The 17,710-nt window shown below is 41.5% G+C and overlaps 1 protein-coding gene across 2 annotated transcripts; it reads left to right on the top strand.

Annotated features, from left to right (window-relative positions):
* The first annotated feature begins 10 nt into the window (after positions 1 to 10).
* On the top strand, positions 11 to 10,251 carry LOC119278455 (E3 ubiquitin-protein ligase BRE1-like 2). Of its 2 annotated transcripts, none has more exons than XM_037559804.1 (19): positions 11 to 64; positions 749 to 913; positions 1,000 to 1,087; positions 1,194 to 1,424; positions 1,530 to 1,697; positions 2,984 to 3,177; positions 3,277 to 3,360; positions 3,467 to 3,586; positions 3,666 to 3,852; positions 3,949 to 4,109; positions 5,127 to 5,198; positions 6,042 to 6,118; positions 7,072 to 7,266; positions 8,119 to 8,191; positions 8,282 to 8,368; positions 8,847 to 8,984; positions 9,175 to 9,377; positions 9,473 to 9,635; positions 9,841 to 10,251. In XM_037559804.1, the coding sequence occupies exons 2-19, from the start codon at positions 752 to 754 to the stop codon at positions 9,970 to 9,972; spliced, it is 2,535 nt and encodes an 844-aa protein (XP_037415701.1). In that variant the 5' UTR covers positions 11 to 64; positions 749 to 751; the 3' UTR covers positions 9,973 to 10,251. The 2 variants fall into 2 exon arrangements, with proteins under 2 accessions (XP_037415701.1, XP_037415700.1); XM_037559803.1 differs by having other exon boundaries at positions 17 to 71; positions 752 to 913.
* The last annotated feature ends 7,459 nt before the right edge of the window (positions 10,252 to 17,710 follow it).

Genomic DNA, 17,710 nt, shown 5'->3' with positions numbered 1-17,710 from the left:
CTCGCTCTCGCGTGCGGCAGCGGCGGACAGAGGCGGCGTCCCGGCGGCCGGCGGCGCTCCAAACAGACAAGGTGATTCCTGCAACTACTTCCCTCTCTCACCTTGACTCCGGTCTCCCCACCCTCCTCCAAGTTCGATTCAACCCCGCCGCACGGACCACTATTTCTCCCTATCCATTCCCCTTCCCCCTGCTTAACCGCGGCGGCGACCTCCCCCTTCACGGCGGCGAAGACCTGCAAGTAAGCTCTTCTCCCTGCCACCTTCTCCGACGAGCCGCGCCGCACCTCGAACCTCCCTCCCCACCAACTCGCCGGTGCTCCCCGCATCTGGCGCTAGCCGCTTCTGCTCCCGGACCTCCCTCCCCCATGGCCAGCTGCTTCTGTGTCTGCTTGCTTTTGCTCCAATTCATGGAAATATATGTGGAATGTTCTAATCTAGCTGTTGGATGCTGCCATTCACCATAGTGTTTGTCCCACTGGACAATTTTAGGGAACACTTTCAAAGCTTTGTCCATTACTCCAGTATTATGCTATTAAATGCCTGCTCGAATTGTTGTCTCCAATTGCTGAGCCTCGTACCAATGATACTATCCGCAGTTCCTGAAACTGCAATGGAGCAAAACGTCGGTCAAGATAATACTCCCTCCATTCCTAAATATTTGTCTTTCTAGAGATTTCAACAAGTGACTACATACGGAGCAAAATGAGTGAATCTGTTTGTAGGACTTAACTTTTCTGTTTTTCTTTTAAAGATGGATGCCACAGCCCTTCATTATGAAAACCAGAAGTTGGTGCAGCAATTGGAAGCACAGAAGTCTGAAATGCATGTGTTGGAAGCTAAGTTCAAGGAGTTGAGGAATGAACAATCTTCTTACGACAATACTCTGATTTCTCTGGATAAGATGTGGAATCAGGTTCTATCCCCCGAGTCTCATGTAAACTCTGTTTTATGGTGCTTTTCTGGTTCGTAATGCTTCTTACTAATATATGCTAATTATAGCTTGTTGATGATTTAATCCTGCTTGGAGTTCGATTTGGTGGTGGTTTGAACAATTTACCTGCACTTGACCATGAAGAGTTGTCAGAAGGTTGCTCTATTTGTTTAACTGTTAAATGTTGCTTTCTGAGATGTTCTTTTTTGTTTCAGTAGCGATGTTGCCTTAGCTGATTGTGTGTTCCCTTTTTGTTGCTCAGAATCCATCGAGTCGTGTCCTTCTGAGGAAAATTTTCTCTTCATGCTCTTGAAGTCCAACAATTACGGAAAAAAGGACGACAATAGCTTGTTGGAATTTGCTGAAGAAGCTCTTGCTTTGCGCCGTTCGGCAACTCTTGCTCTCATGAGGTCCCTTCAAGAGGCTATTGCTGCACAACAGGCTAGAAGTGAATATTTGTCATTAGCTTTAAATGGAGAGAAGTCAAATGAAGGTAAAGACAATAAGTAATATCTGGCTTTTCCCCTCCATTTTTTTTCAGTGCACCTTTATTATTTGCTAACTACCCATCTGCTTGAACTTTCATTATTTAATTTAGATGTTGTTGTTGCCCTTCAAAACCATAATGATCACTTGAAAGAGGTGGTTGGCAATGTCCGTGAAGCTATTTCTATTGTCAATGAGAAGCATAAAAGGTATCTGGATGAGATTGAGGCTTTCAAAAGCGGCTACTCAAAAGAATTGCAGGAAATCAAGCATCTTTCAGGTGTTAAAAATGTCATTCCTTTCCTCATTTGATATATTTGTTAAATTTTGTCTCGTGTGTATATATGGGCATTCACAGTTATTATCTTCTCCGTAGTTACCAGATTCACTAAACCACCCTCTGAACCCCAAACCCCAATCTTGATTGGGGTTCGAGTTTGTTGCCAATCGGTAAGGATGCGCTGACCAGTCATTCAGGTGGACCATTAGATTCCAACCAACGAGATTGAGAGAAAAACGGAAGGAATTGCCATGCAGCTATCTCATGTCGAGTACATCGAGTTGTACGTCACCATTGGGTGCTCTTGAGTAGGTTGGCATGGTATGGGCTGCGGCTGCAGCCATAGCCATGAACCATGTGTGGATGAGGTGAGGAAGATGGTTCATGACCCAGGATCGTTTATGGGCTGTGTGGGCTGACTAGGCCCGTTTCTTGCTTTGCCTATTTTCCAATGCTTCTGTGTGCAGAACCATGTGCTACTTTAGTGTTTGTGCCTAGAGATCTAGTGTTCACAAACCCTAACCTCCGATTTGCCGAACCCGACCTTCGATTCGCCGAACCCCAATCTCTGATTTTCTGAACCCGACCTTCGATTCGCCAAACCCCGATCTCTGATTTGCCGAATCCGACCTTCGATTCGCCGAACCCCAATCTCTGGCTTGCCGAACCTGATCTCCGATTCACGAATCAGAGATGTACAACGCCTAGTGAACCCAATACAGGCTGAGGTAGCTAATCGTGAAGCCGAATAGCAAATCGCAAATCAGGTAACAATATATGAATGCATTTGGCTTAATTTTAAAACATACCATTTCCTTCTGTCATCTGGATGATTAAAAGTTGCCCCCCCCCCCTTTTTTTAGACTAAAGTACTGTTCTGTTGGCAAGGCGCGCAAATGCACAGCCAGCCCACCCGCTTTCGAGTCTCGGCTCGCATGCGTGATGCTCAAGGTTGCCTCTTCTATTAAAATATGCCACCATGGACTAGTCCTGGCTGGTCCCTTTTTTTTAAAGCTGCCCCTTTTCACAACAAGCTCGGCTTTGCATTCTTGACAAGATTGACCTTGCATCACAGTTTGCATATTTCATATGGAAATAATTTGTGGCATTAATTGTGCTAAAACTTGCTGCCAATACAACTGGAAGAAATGTACTAAGATATGTTAACAGACCCCTATCAAATAAAATAAAAACTTATCTTGTTCAGGGCTTCCAGATTTTGAGCTATAAAACTGGTCAAGCTTTGATTCTAAAGCAAAGCAATCCATATTCATGTGCTTATGCAGGAGAGCTAGAGGAAACCATGGCGGAGCTTGAGGAAAGTCGACGGAAGTTGGTTATTCTCCAGTTGCAGAGGCATGGAGGTTCGCTAATGAACATGTCTGGTCCAAACGCTGTGAATGGTGCTGTTTCGGCTGATAAATCTTCAGACAAAAACATGGGCTGGGGAGATCTCAAAGATGCTGTTGAGGAAGCTAAGGTACTTTTAACCAGACCAAATTCCATTGCATATATGCTTTTTATATGCCTTATCTGCTCAGCATTCATCTTATAGTATAATTTGTCCAATGGAGGGCAGACCCTTGCAGGAGACCGCCTGTTTGAACTCCATGAGACTCAAGAGGATAATTTCATACTGTCTAAGCAGTTAGAAGATCTGCAGGTTGGCACCTTCTTTGTAATGGATGGCTAACATATTTGTTGTACTTTCAAGTTGTATCCTGGGTCTTCTTATTCCTATAATCTGCATTCTGGTGTTATGTTTGCAGGGTCAATTAAAAGACGACAACTATATTTTCACATCAAAACCATATACAATTCTTAGCGATCAGATACATCATCTGAATACTGAGATAGAACGATACAAGGGTTTGGTTGAAGTATTACAGGTAATATGCTTTTCCTCTGTTGTGCTGTTGTTTTGCAAGGTATTTTCTCTTGACCAGCTTTTCCTTTCTTTGACTTTAGAATGATAAGAACCAATTCTTGCAAAGGGAGAAAGAAATGTGTGCAAAAGGAGAATCCGTCGACAATATTAAACAATCCATTACCGCTTATGAGGCCAAAATCGAAGAACTGGAACATCAGATTCTGAAATCCATGGCTGAGAAGAATGATCTTGAGATCAAAGTTGAGGAATCTTTGCAAGATTCAGGTATTGAGGCCTGACTTAGTGGCTTGCTAAATCGAGATCTGGGTTAACCTCCTGCAGTGTAATATATACTTTGTTCTCAATTCCACCACTGTCTAGGTAAAAAAGACTTCAAGGATGAGATTCATGTCATGGCTGCAGCACTCTCTAAAGAGATGGAAATGATGGAGAATCAATTGAATAGATCAAAGGATGCGGCTTCTGAAGCACTTGCATTACGTGAAGAAGCTGACTCGTTAAGAACCTTGTTAGCTAAGAAGGTATGTCATCGATTTGGATCTATCAATGTTTCCAAACTGGCTCTCGGTCTGCATCTCTTGCCATGTCTGCGAATGTCGCTGAAATTTAACATGCTTGTACTTGGTAGTGAGATTGCCACACAGTGTGTAATGAAAAATAAATCTTTTATGTTTCTTACAGGGATTCCTGTACACATTTACTCACTTTGCATTGATTTTAGCAGATAGGATACTTTCTGCATTCATATATCTGCAATATAGATTAACTACAAAGAACAAGCACCACATACCAGAACTAGTACTAGTCCATTCTTACCGTGTCATGAACCGACTTGAACAAGGGGTTGGAAATGGAATAAGATGGATTAAGGTAGAACGACATTAGATTGAAGGGGTAACCAGTTGGGGTAGTAACACTAGAATAGCTGGTCAAGGTAACTTTGTTTACTGATCGCCTTCTACAAAGAAGCAAAGTCGTCACTTAGATAGTCGACTGCTAGCACATAACCAACTCAACTTAAACCAACCAAATCTAGAATATAGCATGTTCTAACAGATGCACATATGTGACTTTTGAGAAGTTTTCCAGATGCACAAGTATCTAAAACCTAGCTCAAGCAACCACCTCTGTATGTATGCTTACTTTTCCCAATATAATATGCATAAGTGTTTATGTTTGTCATTCAATTTATATTTGTCATAAAATTTATTCTATGTCATTTTCTTGAATATTTTATCTCTAAAGTATACAAAAAGTAATAGTTAATTAGGTGTATCAGAGACCATGTCTGATCTCCAAATGACGAGTGAAGAGAAAGGTTATATTATCTTCAGGTTATCTTCAGGCTATACTCATGTGTACTTTGATGCTGTTATATGCTTGCCTTGTTACATGTTTTTAGGATCATTATTAGATCTTCAAATAATATTATTCACAAACTATTTCCGTAGAGTTTATCTTCTGAACTATACCTGAGAAATTCTGAATAGACCTCCAGCATAATCGGAACATCTGATGGAAGTATCTCCCATTTTCAGATCAGTGAACAGAAGGAAATATCTGATAGATACAACACACAAGTCTCTGAGATCAAGTCCCTCAAAGAATTGGTATGGTATCATGAAAATCTCTCGTCTTCTAATTGTGCTGACAGCCTGATATATATTTGCGTTCTCTGAAAGTGTTTGCTTTTCCCTTCACCATGGTTCTCTCAGCTCGGAGAAATTTTCGAGTTATTACACAAGCAATTATATCTGATTTGTTATTACTTATTAGCGTAGACTCACCCAATAACTGGCCAAAGAAGCAACTTGGAGAGCAAGTAGCTTGGGCCTTAAGCCAATTATATATAAGGAAATATAAAATTAGTAACGTTAGGGTGAGATATGATCAAATAAGGTTACATCTGTCAAGATTACTCCTTGCTATCTCTATGTCCGTTAGGGTACATGCTACCTGTGAAGATTTAGTCCTTGCTCTCTATAACAAAGCCATTCTTTAAGAAGAGATAGCATGCACCATTAGGTTACCCCTACTTGTCATTAAATAAGGTTAGATCTGTCAAGATTAGTCCATGCTTGATACCTGGTTTCTGAAAATATATTATGGATTAACAGTTAGTTCTTAGTCTTTCAAGCATTGGTGTATATTTAGCTTTTGCAACTAGCTACCTGAAATTGTTGTTATTTTCCAACTGTGGGCAAACAAATATCTGGTAGTGAATATGCAACTAACAGTATGGGCCCTTAAATTTTAAAGAATTATGAGCAAACAAACTCTGGTAGTGAATATGCAACTAAGAGAGGTTACATATATGAGCCTAAATATAAAAATCTTCCATTTTCTGAAGAAAAACAAGGAAGTATTGCCCTTCGATGGTCCGAAGCCAAGCTCTTGCAACTTTGCACCGTGTCAGGATTGCCATTCATGTTTTCTGAATGAAATTTCAACAGATTGAGACGTTGGAAAAGGAAAATCAGGAGTTGGAATTTATTGTGGATATGTATGGGAAAGAATGTTCTGAGTCAAGGTATGACTTGATTGTTATCGTTATCACTTATCAGTTGTGTTGATTTTTGATGAGTGTGACTTATGTTATTCTCTTAGATGATCTCATAGTCCTCCGCCAGATTCTTGAAATTCTCTGTTAGAAAATGTTTTCTACTTGGCATTTACAGTTTACCACACCTTGGGAACAAGAGATAAAGTTGACACATCCCTTTATGATTCTTAAAGTTCTATCATTCAATGCATTTTTCCTTCTGAATAAACATGTTCTGCTGCATGCCTGAAAGAAGTCCATCTTTACTCTAATCCTCAATTTCAGCTATATACTTTACATATGAAAATTTGCAGTCAGTTAAATCTATAAAGTTGTTAAAACATGTGTTTGTTAAGCTTCATGCAGCCAATGCAACTAAAAGTCCAAACTGATGGAAAGGGCTAGGCAATCCGCATACACACACTTTATGACACGGGAAGTCAACACATGAATAGACTGAGAGATATGGCTCAAGAGGCCTATACATGGACACAGAGGGAGACTATACATGGACTTGAACTTGAGACCTTAGGCTCCGATACCATGTTAAGCTTCATGCACTAGCTAACGCAACCAAAAGTCCAAACTGATGGAAAAGGCTTGGCAATCCAGTTTTAGTTTGGATGCAATCTGCTAACACTAGCTGACATAGGTTATGTGGCATTTGTAAATGCCGAAAGAAAAATATACTACTTTAGATCGCTGGAAATAAAGTGTTCAAAACGGCAATGAATAAAAATCATATAAGCTAAGAACTATCAAATGAAAAAAAAACATAGGTTTATTACCTCTACGCTTTCCTCCATTACCAAATGCCCATTGATTTCCCCTTTGAAAACGATCCATAGAATGATAGTCAATTCACAGCTTTCATCAATTTTACATACTAATATATTTTTCTTCATTCGTTAGATTCTTATTTTACACTACTGTGAATCTAGGACAATTACAGAGATCAAGGAATCAGAAAATCGAGCTCGCAAGCAGGCTGAATATTTGAGAACTAGTCTAGAGGAGCATAGTCTTGAGCTTCGTGTAAAAGCAGCAAATGAAGCCGAAACTGCATGCCAGAGAAGGCTTTGCATTGCTGAAGCAGAACTGGAAGAGTTAAGGACCGATGTAGATGCATCTGAAAGGTCAGTTATCTTCTCCTAGTGACAATTCAATATGTGTTCTCCAGTTTACTGGGACTGAAATAGTTCTCCAGTTTACTTGGATTGCTATTTCAAACAAGTTTTCCGTTGAGGGGATCAGGATGTTAATTATTGCAGTTGTTTCATCCTGGTTGCTGCTATTAATGACGTGAAAGATGTTGAGTGTGTTAAATACATACTTTGTCCGACCGGAATTAGTTGATGTTGTTCAAACGGATGTATCTAGCATCGAAATACGTCTAGATACATCTGTTTTAACATTAATTAATTCTGGACGGAGGGAGTACTGTTTAATAACGGTTAACATAGTCCTTTATAGGTTTCGAAACCACCCATTTTGCCGCTCAATGGCTAATACAACCCATACTTGCTCACAATTTCCATTGGAAATCCAAGCATATACACCTTGTTCCTAAATTCCATTTACTAAATTATTAAGAAACTCATAGGCTCAAAATGCACAAACAAACTGGACTTTATTTCTGTTGCAGCTGTAAACCAGCTCAATCAGAACCGGCTAGGTTCCAGTTTAACTCCTGCAACTGGTTCCTGCATCTGCTAGTAATACATATATTTTGTGCCTTCCTGTCCTGTTTGGCCCACTAGGTTAAAACCTAATTAGATCGCAATAATCGTCATCTTGCTATCAAGTATTATCCAACTAGTTCTAGTGATCAGTATAAACGAGCTTTTATATTTTCTTGGTACAACTTTTTTGTGACAGCTGGCAGTATATGTTATGTTTGTGAACCATTAGATATTTTATTGTTCAATGAGGACATGGTATTCTGTATCACCTCCGCAGCATCATCCCTTGTATGATCTGTTTTGCAGAGATGTTCTGGAACTCAAGGAGGCAATAAGAATTAAAGAAGCGGAAGGAGATGCTTATATCTCTGAAATTGAGGTTAGCTCATTTTTAGTTTTCTTATCGGCAGTTTTTTTGTTTGTTTTTGTGTGCGAGTGTGTTTGAAAGCAAATGATGCTGTCACTGCAGACAATTGGTCAAGCATATGAAGACATGCAGACACAAAACCAGCATCTTCTTCAACAGGTTGCCGACAGAGATGATTTTAACATAAAGGTGTGTATCTGAATCTGATACCAGGGCAGCTCTTCGCTGCCAGCTTGCTGGGCTTTCTGTGGTGGAATCCGTGCTTCTGTCTCACGGGCGTTTCCCCTTTGCTGTCGGCATGGCACCCCCCTCAATATAGCAACACGCCACTAGGATCCTGTTACATGCTCCATGTGCACAAGCATGGTGACAGCTGCGGCTGTTGGGCTAGGTGGCCTGGTGTATTTCTCTTTTCCCTTTTCCATCTCTATCTATTAGATAGTTACTCCAGTTGCTGCTACTTGTTGATTCACATAGTGTGTCCTTGCAGCACGTCTCTAGCACCTAGATGCTGGGGCAGTAGTCCAGTGCATCTGAAATTGCCTTATCGCCTTATTAACCATGCACTTTAACCCCACACCATATTTATACTCTGTTGAATTGCCAGAAGAAACACTGTTTGCTTTTCTTATTGGTTCCCATCAGTAACTTGTTTCTCATCTAACAGCTTGTATCAGATAGTGTGAAGACAAAGCAAGCCTCTGCTTCCCTTCTCTCTGAAAAGCATTTGTTACAGAAGCAACTCCATCAGGTTAACAGTTCACTGGAGTCATCTAAACAAAAACTCTCCCGTGGTGAAGAGCAGGTAATCTCTGACTCATGCCCTATGTGTTATTTATGGTTTAGTTTGCTGTCCGCCAACAGTAATTGAAAATCACGTCAAAGCAAATATTTATTGTATTAAAAAATATATTCTCTCTCTCTCTCTGTGTGTGTGTGTGTGTGTTTACCACTGAGCTGGTTTTGAAGTGTCTTTATTTGAATAAACCTTACAGATGAAAGCCTATGTCGCACAAGCTATAAAAACTTCTTCAGAGAACAGGCATCATGCAGTTACCATTGAAAAGACTCTGCTGGAGGTATCTGACGCAGAGAAGGAGCTCAAGTGGCTTCGGTCCGCCGTTGGATCCTCTGAGAAAGAATATGAGCAAAACCAGAAAAAAATAGCTGAGCTCAGAACAGAGCTGGAGCGTGAGAGGTTAGGCTTGCTGGTGTGGTGTTAATTTTTGGTTCCAAGTTTGTCTTGCTGTTCTGCCACCAGGGCTTGTTACACATTCTTTTGCTATTTTATAGAAGCGAGAAGAGAAAGCTTGAGGAAGCATACGAGGAGGTGAAGAATGAAGTCATGGAGCTGACATCTGAGAACGAAGAGGCTACTATCCAGAAGCTCCAGGACGAGATAAAAGACTCCAAGGCTATTCTCAAGTGTGGCGTGTGCTTTGACCGACCCAAAGAGGTAACTTGCTGTTCATTGAATTGCATAACCTTAGTTTTGGACGATGCAGATTTGTATGTGACTCGAGATGGTAGAAGCTGAGTTATACATGTATTTTTATTTCCATGTGACCGAAGTTCCAGTTTCTCTGTTATGCACTTAAACCTGAAGACCACCTACTGCTGAATGCTGATTAGCCTTGTGTTCCTTGTTTGGTTGTGGGCAGGTTGTGATCACGAAATGCTTCCACCTGTTCTGCTCAACATGTATACAGAGGAACCTCGAGCTACGCCACCGGAAGTGCCCGGGCTGCGGCACCCCTTTCGGGCAAAATGACGTGCGAGAGGTGAAAATCTGAAAAGTCTCAGCGATGCTGCCTTGGATGACCTGGTAGTAGGTAGTTGGTATCTCTGGACACCATCATCAACCTGCTCCCCATGCTTGTCTCTTGTATATATGTAATGGTTTCCGTTGTCATGCGGGGGCGCTTAGATCCAGTAAAGAAGTCATAAAACCTAAGTAAGATAAATGAGCAAGTAACAAAGAAGTTTGTTGTAACTTTACCGCCTGTTTGATGTTTGATTGCTGGGTGATCTCTTGCCTCTACTTTAGGAGGCCATTGCAATGATACTTTGAAGTGAGTTAGGAGTAATAAATGAGAAATGAATAGAAGGTGAAGATTGTTTCTGCCTTCAAAAAGGTTCGTCAGCCAGGATATATGATGAACAACTACTCATCCATGGAGGTGACGGTTGATCGAAGATGCCGGGATGTGGATGGTGGCTGGCAGGATATCTGTTAGCGCACCCTAATGCATAGACCCAAGGAAGCAGACTAAAACACCTTGATCATTGCATGGATCAGGTGTGTCTGCAGAGCTGCTCTGGCTGGAGTTGACAAGCTCCTGCCCTGCTGCAGAACAAATGTACATCAAGATGAGCAAGCTTGACGGGCAATTCCTTCATAATTATTTGGCCAGCTTTTTTTTTTTGCGAAAAGATTCTTGTATTGACAAAGTTCGGTCTTACAATCTCGTCCAACTGCTGTCTTGTGCTTAGAAATTACGTACTTCCTCTGTTCCTAAATATAAGTCTTTTTATAGATTTCACTACAAACTACATACGGATGTATGTAGACATATTTTAGAGTGTAGATTCACTCATTTTACTTCGTACGTACTCCATAGTGGAATCTCTAAAAAGACTGATATTTAGGAACGGAGGGAGTATTTGGCAGTCAAATCAAGCATAATCAAACTAGTAGCCTTCTCCTTATTTATTGTTTGGGCCAGAGATTCCTGAGGATCACCATGGCCGTGGATTCCTGAGAATCAGAAGCTCGTTGTTTGTTCACCCTGCTGCTGTCGGATAGCTGTAGAAACTGCGGGAGTTGTGAAATATCAATAATGTCCCTGAGTCATGAGTGTTGCTTCAGCTGTGTTCCAAAAAGACAACTGTGATGAACCAACCAGCTAGATCATCATGGTGATGCATGTGTCCAGAGGGCAGATCTAGGCTCATCCAAACAAAGGCCGCCTAAGTATGTGCACAAGACATTTGTGTTGTACGTTTGCAAAGCTGGAGTTATATTTGCTAGTTGACTGTTCCAGATTGTACACTTGCATTTTCCTCTCTCTCTCTCTCTCTCTCTGACAAAACATTCGCAATGTGTCATTTGTTTCTGAAGATTATATTCGCTCAGGAGATTATGAACGAGGCACGGATTTTTATTTTACAAGAGACTGCAGGGAGAATATAAGAGCAGAAACAAGACTAAAACTAAGTGCCTAGCCTGCCCAAGTCTGTAACACTTATTCTGAATATTCTTTATACCTCTCTTTTCTTGCAGAAAGCTGCCGGCTGTTTTTTTTTCCGTGTAAACTCAGTTCTATTACATTGATGGTCATGGCGACAGTTGGGACTACTGTAATACTCACTGCATGATCCATAACAATGTGTGTACACTCCAATTTACTGTTCTTATTCAGTGCAATACTCATGGTGTTTGTGTTAATGCTAACAATGCACTGGAAATTCCAGTAAAACAGAGTATGTACTCGAGTTCAGTTATCATTCTGCTTCTATATATGCTCGGTCGGAAGAGCCAACAAAATTTAACCATGCCAAATAATATTTTTCTGGTCTATAAAAATTACAATCTCTAGCGGTGACAGGCTGTTATTCTCATTCGAATATGACCTAATTATTGCGCCCAGTAAGCAGCCAGAAAGTTCATCCCCAGTTAAGCATAGAAAAGAAGAACTGGACTTCCAGTTTGCAAGCAAAGGCATGCCCTCAAAATGACAAGTCTGCTGATGTAAAACAAACTCTAGAAGTGACAGGTTGTTAATGTATTATATCCTGATCCGAATTTGACCTAATCTTTTATTCAACCTCTCTGTTAGCTGCCCCTCAGATTGGTAAGACGTTGACCCTATTAGCCAGAAAAGTCATCCCTACTTCCATCACATCTTGCTCTCTGGGGTTCCAGGTCTCTGAATTCCAAGACAAGCACCTTGACAAGAATTATGGAACGGAGGGAGTATGCAGAAACACAAGCACCTTGTCGCGTGGAAAGATGGCGATCGCGGACTTGGGCTGCTCTGCTGGCCCAAACACAGTACCACCTGCAGTCACTTTCTTCAGTTGCAACAGCCACCTCTGGAAGTCAGTCTACTCCTTAATGATCTCCCATACAATGACTTCAACGCGGTGCTGAAGAGCCTGGTTGCACTCCGGCAAATCGACGAGCCTATTGTTGGTTGCACTCCGGCAAATCGACGAGCCTGTTGTTGTAACTGGTGCCAGGATCATTCTACGAGAGGCTACTCCCTAGTTGCTCCGCACATTTTTTTTCCTGTTCATCCAACAGCCTTCATTGGCTCTCAAAGGTATGAATCTGACACCACTCCAGTAGCCTTGGTCCCTTCACTATCTGACCGTTTAGAGGTACAGGCTCCTGGAATTTTAAGGATAAACCAAATTCCAGCATATGACATCGATGAGAATGTCAGGTGTGAAAGAGCCCCGGAGGTTTGGGATCGAATGTCGTGTTAAATAAGAACATAATATCTCCTGCAGAAAGTAAACAGGAACGTAATATCTCCTGCAAAAAGTAAACAAGAACATAGTGTCTCCTGCAAACACTAAATCCCTTTGAACAAGATACGCAAATCATAGAATGTTAGTTTGATTCCAGTGGGTAACGAGCAGCAGAATGCTGTGCTCCTCTGGTAAGCACAACAAGATGCGCTGCCAGAAACGGTTGGAGGCACGCAGATGGCAGTGCAATGCGGAACATGGTTCTTGCAAAGGAACAGAATCCGTCTCCGCCGGCGCTCTCCGTGAAACCAGCTCAGTTCTGCTGGCCGTCATTGCCGTCGGTGCTCTCTACCGGCGGAATGGTCTGCGGGTGGGTCAGAAGAAAAGAAAGTGCGGTGAGCCGTGAGTGTGCATTGCGTCGAACAGGTTGCGCGCATGGGGCAGAGACGAGACTAGTGTACCATACCATGTCGGGCTTGTAGACGTTGTGGACGACGGAGGCCCCTGCGAGGAGGGAGGCGGCCACGACCACCGATGACAAGGCCAGCGACGGGGTCCTCTCTCTCTCTCTCTCTCTCTCTCTCTCTCTCGTGTCCTCCTCCGCCGATCTTGTTGAAGACTGGATCGTTCCTCTTACAACAAACTTGATCTTATATTGTAACTCGTATAAGATTTTCTGCCAAATAAAACCCCTATCGACTTTAGGGAAAAAATCAGGGACAAAAAGTGTGAATAGTAACTTCATTATAATGCGGACTGTGTCTTCGGTTCGGTACTAATGTTTGATAATGCATTGTACTCCCTCCGTTCCTAAATATAAGTCATTTTAGAGATTTTTATATGAAATATATATGGATGTATATAGACGTATTTTAGAGTGTAGATTCACTCATTGTGCTTCGTACGTAGTTCATATTAGAATATCTAAAAAGACTTATACACGCTCCATCCCATAATGTAAGATCGTTTTTTACATTACACTAGTGTTAAAACGCTCTTATATTATAGGGCGGAGAAAGGAGTTAGGGACGGACGGAGTATTTAGGAACGGAAGGAGTAATACGCTTGCGTTGTGTGCGGCTGATTCTGTCCGGTGTACAAACAAAACCGGGCATTTTTCGTGTTCAGATTTGACTATCTCTTGGATGTATATAGCGAGTGAACGAGCCATGCCTCTTCCTATAAAAAAAGAAGGTAAACAATAAGCCAGTTGGTGTGATAGATTCAGAACTGCATGCCTTTTATGAAGATGAGTTTTACTTTACATCACATGAAGTTTATTTTCAAGATGATCACTGCCCTACAACCATTCACTACCAACTACCACAGAATATTATTTGCATGCAAAATTAGAAACAAAAGTGACAGAAAAAAAATTTAAACAAACACAAAAGGCAGAACCAAAAAAAAGGACAAGAAAACGAGATTACAATAATCTAGCAACACTACTGTCAAGATTGCTCGTCATGAATAATGTTTTTTTCTCACGCAACCGCCTCCTCCTAAGAAAAGCCTACGGTTCCTCTACCTCGTGGGTGGATCTTGGCCCCAGGCAGCCCAGGCCATTGCGTGGGGCGTGGGAATTTTTCGGCAAACCCTATTTAGCGTTGCAGGCGCCCGTTATAAGGCATTTTGCTAACGGGCGCCTGCAGCGTGCAACCCTCTGCCGCTATTTTGGGCCGGCCCAGTTCCTCCCTTCCCTTCTGCTTTTCTGTAAAAACTGGAAAAAAAAAGCTGCGCAGCAAGGATTCAAACCGGCAACCTAAAGCAGGTAGTAGCAACGCAGCAACCACTTGGGACAATCAACCTCATGTGACTGGTTCCTCATTTTTACATTTCTATTCTTTCTACAGACGCAACCGGTTTTCTTTTTCTTTCTTATCTTTTTTTTTCTGTTACTTTTTTGTTTTACAAATGCGTGAACTTTTCTCAATTTGTGCAAAAAAAAATGATGAACTATTTTTTTAGATTTGTGAACTTTTTTTCGAAATCGCTGAACTTTTTCAAATTTGATGAACTTTTTTCAAATCCGGTGAATTTTTTTCAAATTTGATGAACTTTTTTCAAATTTGATAACTTTTTTCAAATTTTATGAACTTTTTTTGAAATTCGATGAGCCTTTTTTTAAAAATTGATGAACTTTTTTTTCAAAATCGCTGAACATTTTTCAAAACTGATGAACCTTTCTCAAATTTGATGATAGTTTTTCAAATTTGCTTTTTTAAAAATCTGTGAACATTTTTCAAATTTGATGAAGTTTTTTTGCAAAATCTATGACCTTTTTTTTGGAAATCAATGAACTTTTTTTAGGTTTGTGAACTTTTTCTTCCAAAATGAAGAACCTTTTTCAAAATCATGATCTTTTTTCCAAATAATTCAAAAAGATTAAGAGGTACAATTGATGAATGGTTCTGTGCAATAAAGTAGCACAGCGACCCTGTTAGTATCCTCTTGCCCCTGTTACTAATCAATATCAGCAAGTAGCACGTGTGGCTAGTGGTGTCTGTACCTTAACAGGATGTGGTGTGTGGTGGGCACGCTGAACACTATGTTTTATCGGGTTTTTTTGTGAGCTTTTTTGCGTTTGACTGGTTTGCACGTTTCATGGGCCGGCCGGGCGCGGGGCGCTGCAGGCGCTGGGAGCTCCTATACTTGAGAATAGGGCAGTGAGCATTAGTGATCCTCGGTTGTCGTGGTTCGAACTTAAGAAAACAGGTCCTTCAACTAAAACAACTAATAATAACCCAGTGTTGCAGCTCAACTTAAACCCAGTGATATTGAATCAGATCCTGGTAAGAGAATACCAATTGAGGATTTGGATGCAGTGTAAGTGCATCTAGTGCCCCTTAGTGATTTTAGTGTATTGAAGACTTATAGGTTAAGAGGCTAATGTATTTATGAGTGTACACAGGTATATAAGTCTATGAGGAGTTTGATATTTACAGAGAAAGTCGACCCCTAAAAATGAAGTTCTTCGACTGAAGACTTTGACATTCTGAAGACTTTGAAAGTGAAGAAATTGGTGTGACCTTGAAGACTTGGTATTCATTTGAGGAACATGAAGCGTGAAGACTTTTGTTTTCGTAGTTTCGTTTTTCTCTTTTTTGAGTCATAGGAAACACCGTACTGTTACAGGGGGTCGAGGAAATACTAAGGAAAAATTTCCATGTGATGCTCAACTCAAAATCCTACACCTACCAATCCCTTCGAGTGAAGCCTTTGGAAATCTCATGCAGTTCAGTCAATTTCTTCAGTGACAGAGATGAAGTTCTTCTGGTCGCTGAGGAATTTGTTCTGACTGAGGAGTTAGGAATTCGCCAATGCGGATTGCCTACACAGTGAGGAACATGATAGCCCTGAGGAATTTGAGAGTCAAATTTCCGACCGTTGATGTACTGCGCGCCAGCTATCCCAAAACATCTTATCCACATAACGGTCATATCATTGAAGGGCATTTATGTCTTATCATGTCGGGCTGCTCCCTAGGCTATAAATAGACGCCCCCTACAACCACTAGCTGGTTGGCTACTCCGCGAGAAACTGACACTTGTCAATTGAGAGCATCCCATCCTCCGAGGACTTTGAGCGAAAATCATCGAGTGAGGAAAACCCAAAACCAAACCCCTACAAACCCAAAGTGATTGAGCATCACTAAAGAGATTGATCCTGCGTGGATCCGATGCTTGTTAACTTTGAAGACTGTGCTTCTTCTAGACGGTTAGGCATCATGGTCTAGAGCATCCAAGAGGAATTGTGGATCGCCGAGTGAGCGAGTCTGTGAAGGTTTGGAAGTCGCCTGAAGACTTACCACGAGTGATTGGACGAGGTCTGTGTGACCTTAGTTCAAGGAGAATACGGTGAGGACTTGGTGTCCTGAGCTGCGTGCTCAGCGACTGGGTGTCCGGGATTGTATGTCCTCGAGTTTAAATGCTCAGCCGCTCCAACCAGACGTACAACTGAGACAACAGTTGGAACTGGTCTACCAAATCATTGTCTTCACCAACCTTACTGGTTCTATTTCCTCAACTCATTCATTTCCTCATTACTGTGTTGAGTGTTTGTTCATATCTGTGTTTGAAGACTTTGACTGAAGACTTTCTCAATTTCCTCAGTTCAATTTCTTCAGTTTGTTTGTCTTCATCCTATGTTATCCTGTGATTACGCTTTCTGTACTCTGTGATTGTCTTCATTTCATCATGATGACCATGCCTGTATTCTGTTATGCTTACTTCTGAGTACTTATTCCGCTGCAAGTAGTTCTTCGCTAAGGAATTTCCTCACCGGCAAATTCCCCAGTGAAGAATTCATAAAAATCGCCTATTCACCCCCCCCTCTAGTCGATATAACGCACTTTCAATTGGTATCAGAGCAAGGTACTCCCTTGTTCTGTGTGATTTTGGTTTAACCACCTGGAGTTTTAGTTATGTCGACCACAGGTATGATCAAGGTCTCGGCTGGGTGTCCTACCTTTGATGGAACGGACTACCCCTACTTGAAGAACAAGATGTGAATGCATCTTGAGGCAATTGACAACGATCTCTGGTATGTTGTGGAAAATGGTGTTCCCTCTGTCTCACCCTCACTGAACGCTACCGATGTGAAGAGATTCAAGCAACTCGATTCTCAAGCGAAGAATATCATATGTGGCCATCTGAGTAAAGGACAGTATGAAAGAGTGAGTGCTTTGGAAACTGCTAAGCTTATCTGGGATAGGCTGTCCAAAGTAAATGAAGGAGTCTCAACTCAGCGTGACTCTCGAGTTGATGTTCTTCGGAATCTCTTCAACCGCTTCAAAAGACTCGACAATGAAAATATTCAACAAACCTTCGATCGCCTCACTGACATCTCAAATGAGCTTCAAGCACTTGGTGCTACTGACATCACCGACCATGAGATGGTGAAGAAACTGTTGAGATCGCTTGATTCCTCATTTAATACTCTGGCCCTGATGATACAAGAACGTGCTGACTACAAGTCTCTTGATCCCGCTGATATCCTCGAAAGGCTAAATACTCACGAGTTCCAGCTTGCTGAAAAGAGAGATCTCTATGGTTC

The sequence above is a fragment of the Triticum dicoccoides genome, chromosome 3B (assembly GCF_002162155.2).
Source record: "Triticum dicoccoides isolate Atlit2015 ecotype Zavitan chromosome 3B, WEW_v2.0, whole genome shotgun sequence".
In the NCBI taxonomy this organism is placed as follows: domain Eukaryota; kingdom Viridiplantae; phylum Streptophyta; class Magnoliopsida; order Poales; family Poaceae; genus Triticum; species Triticum dicoccoides.
Note: the sequence above shows the minus strand (reverse complement) of the source record. Positions and strands in the feature narration are given on the sequence as shown.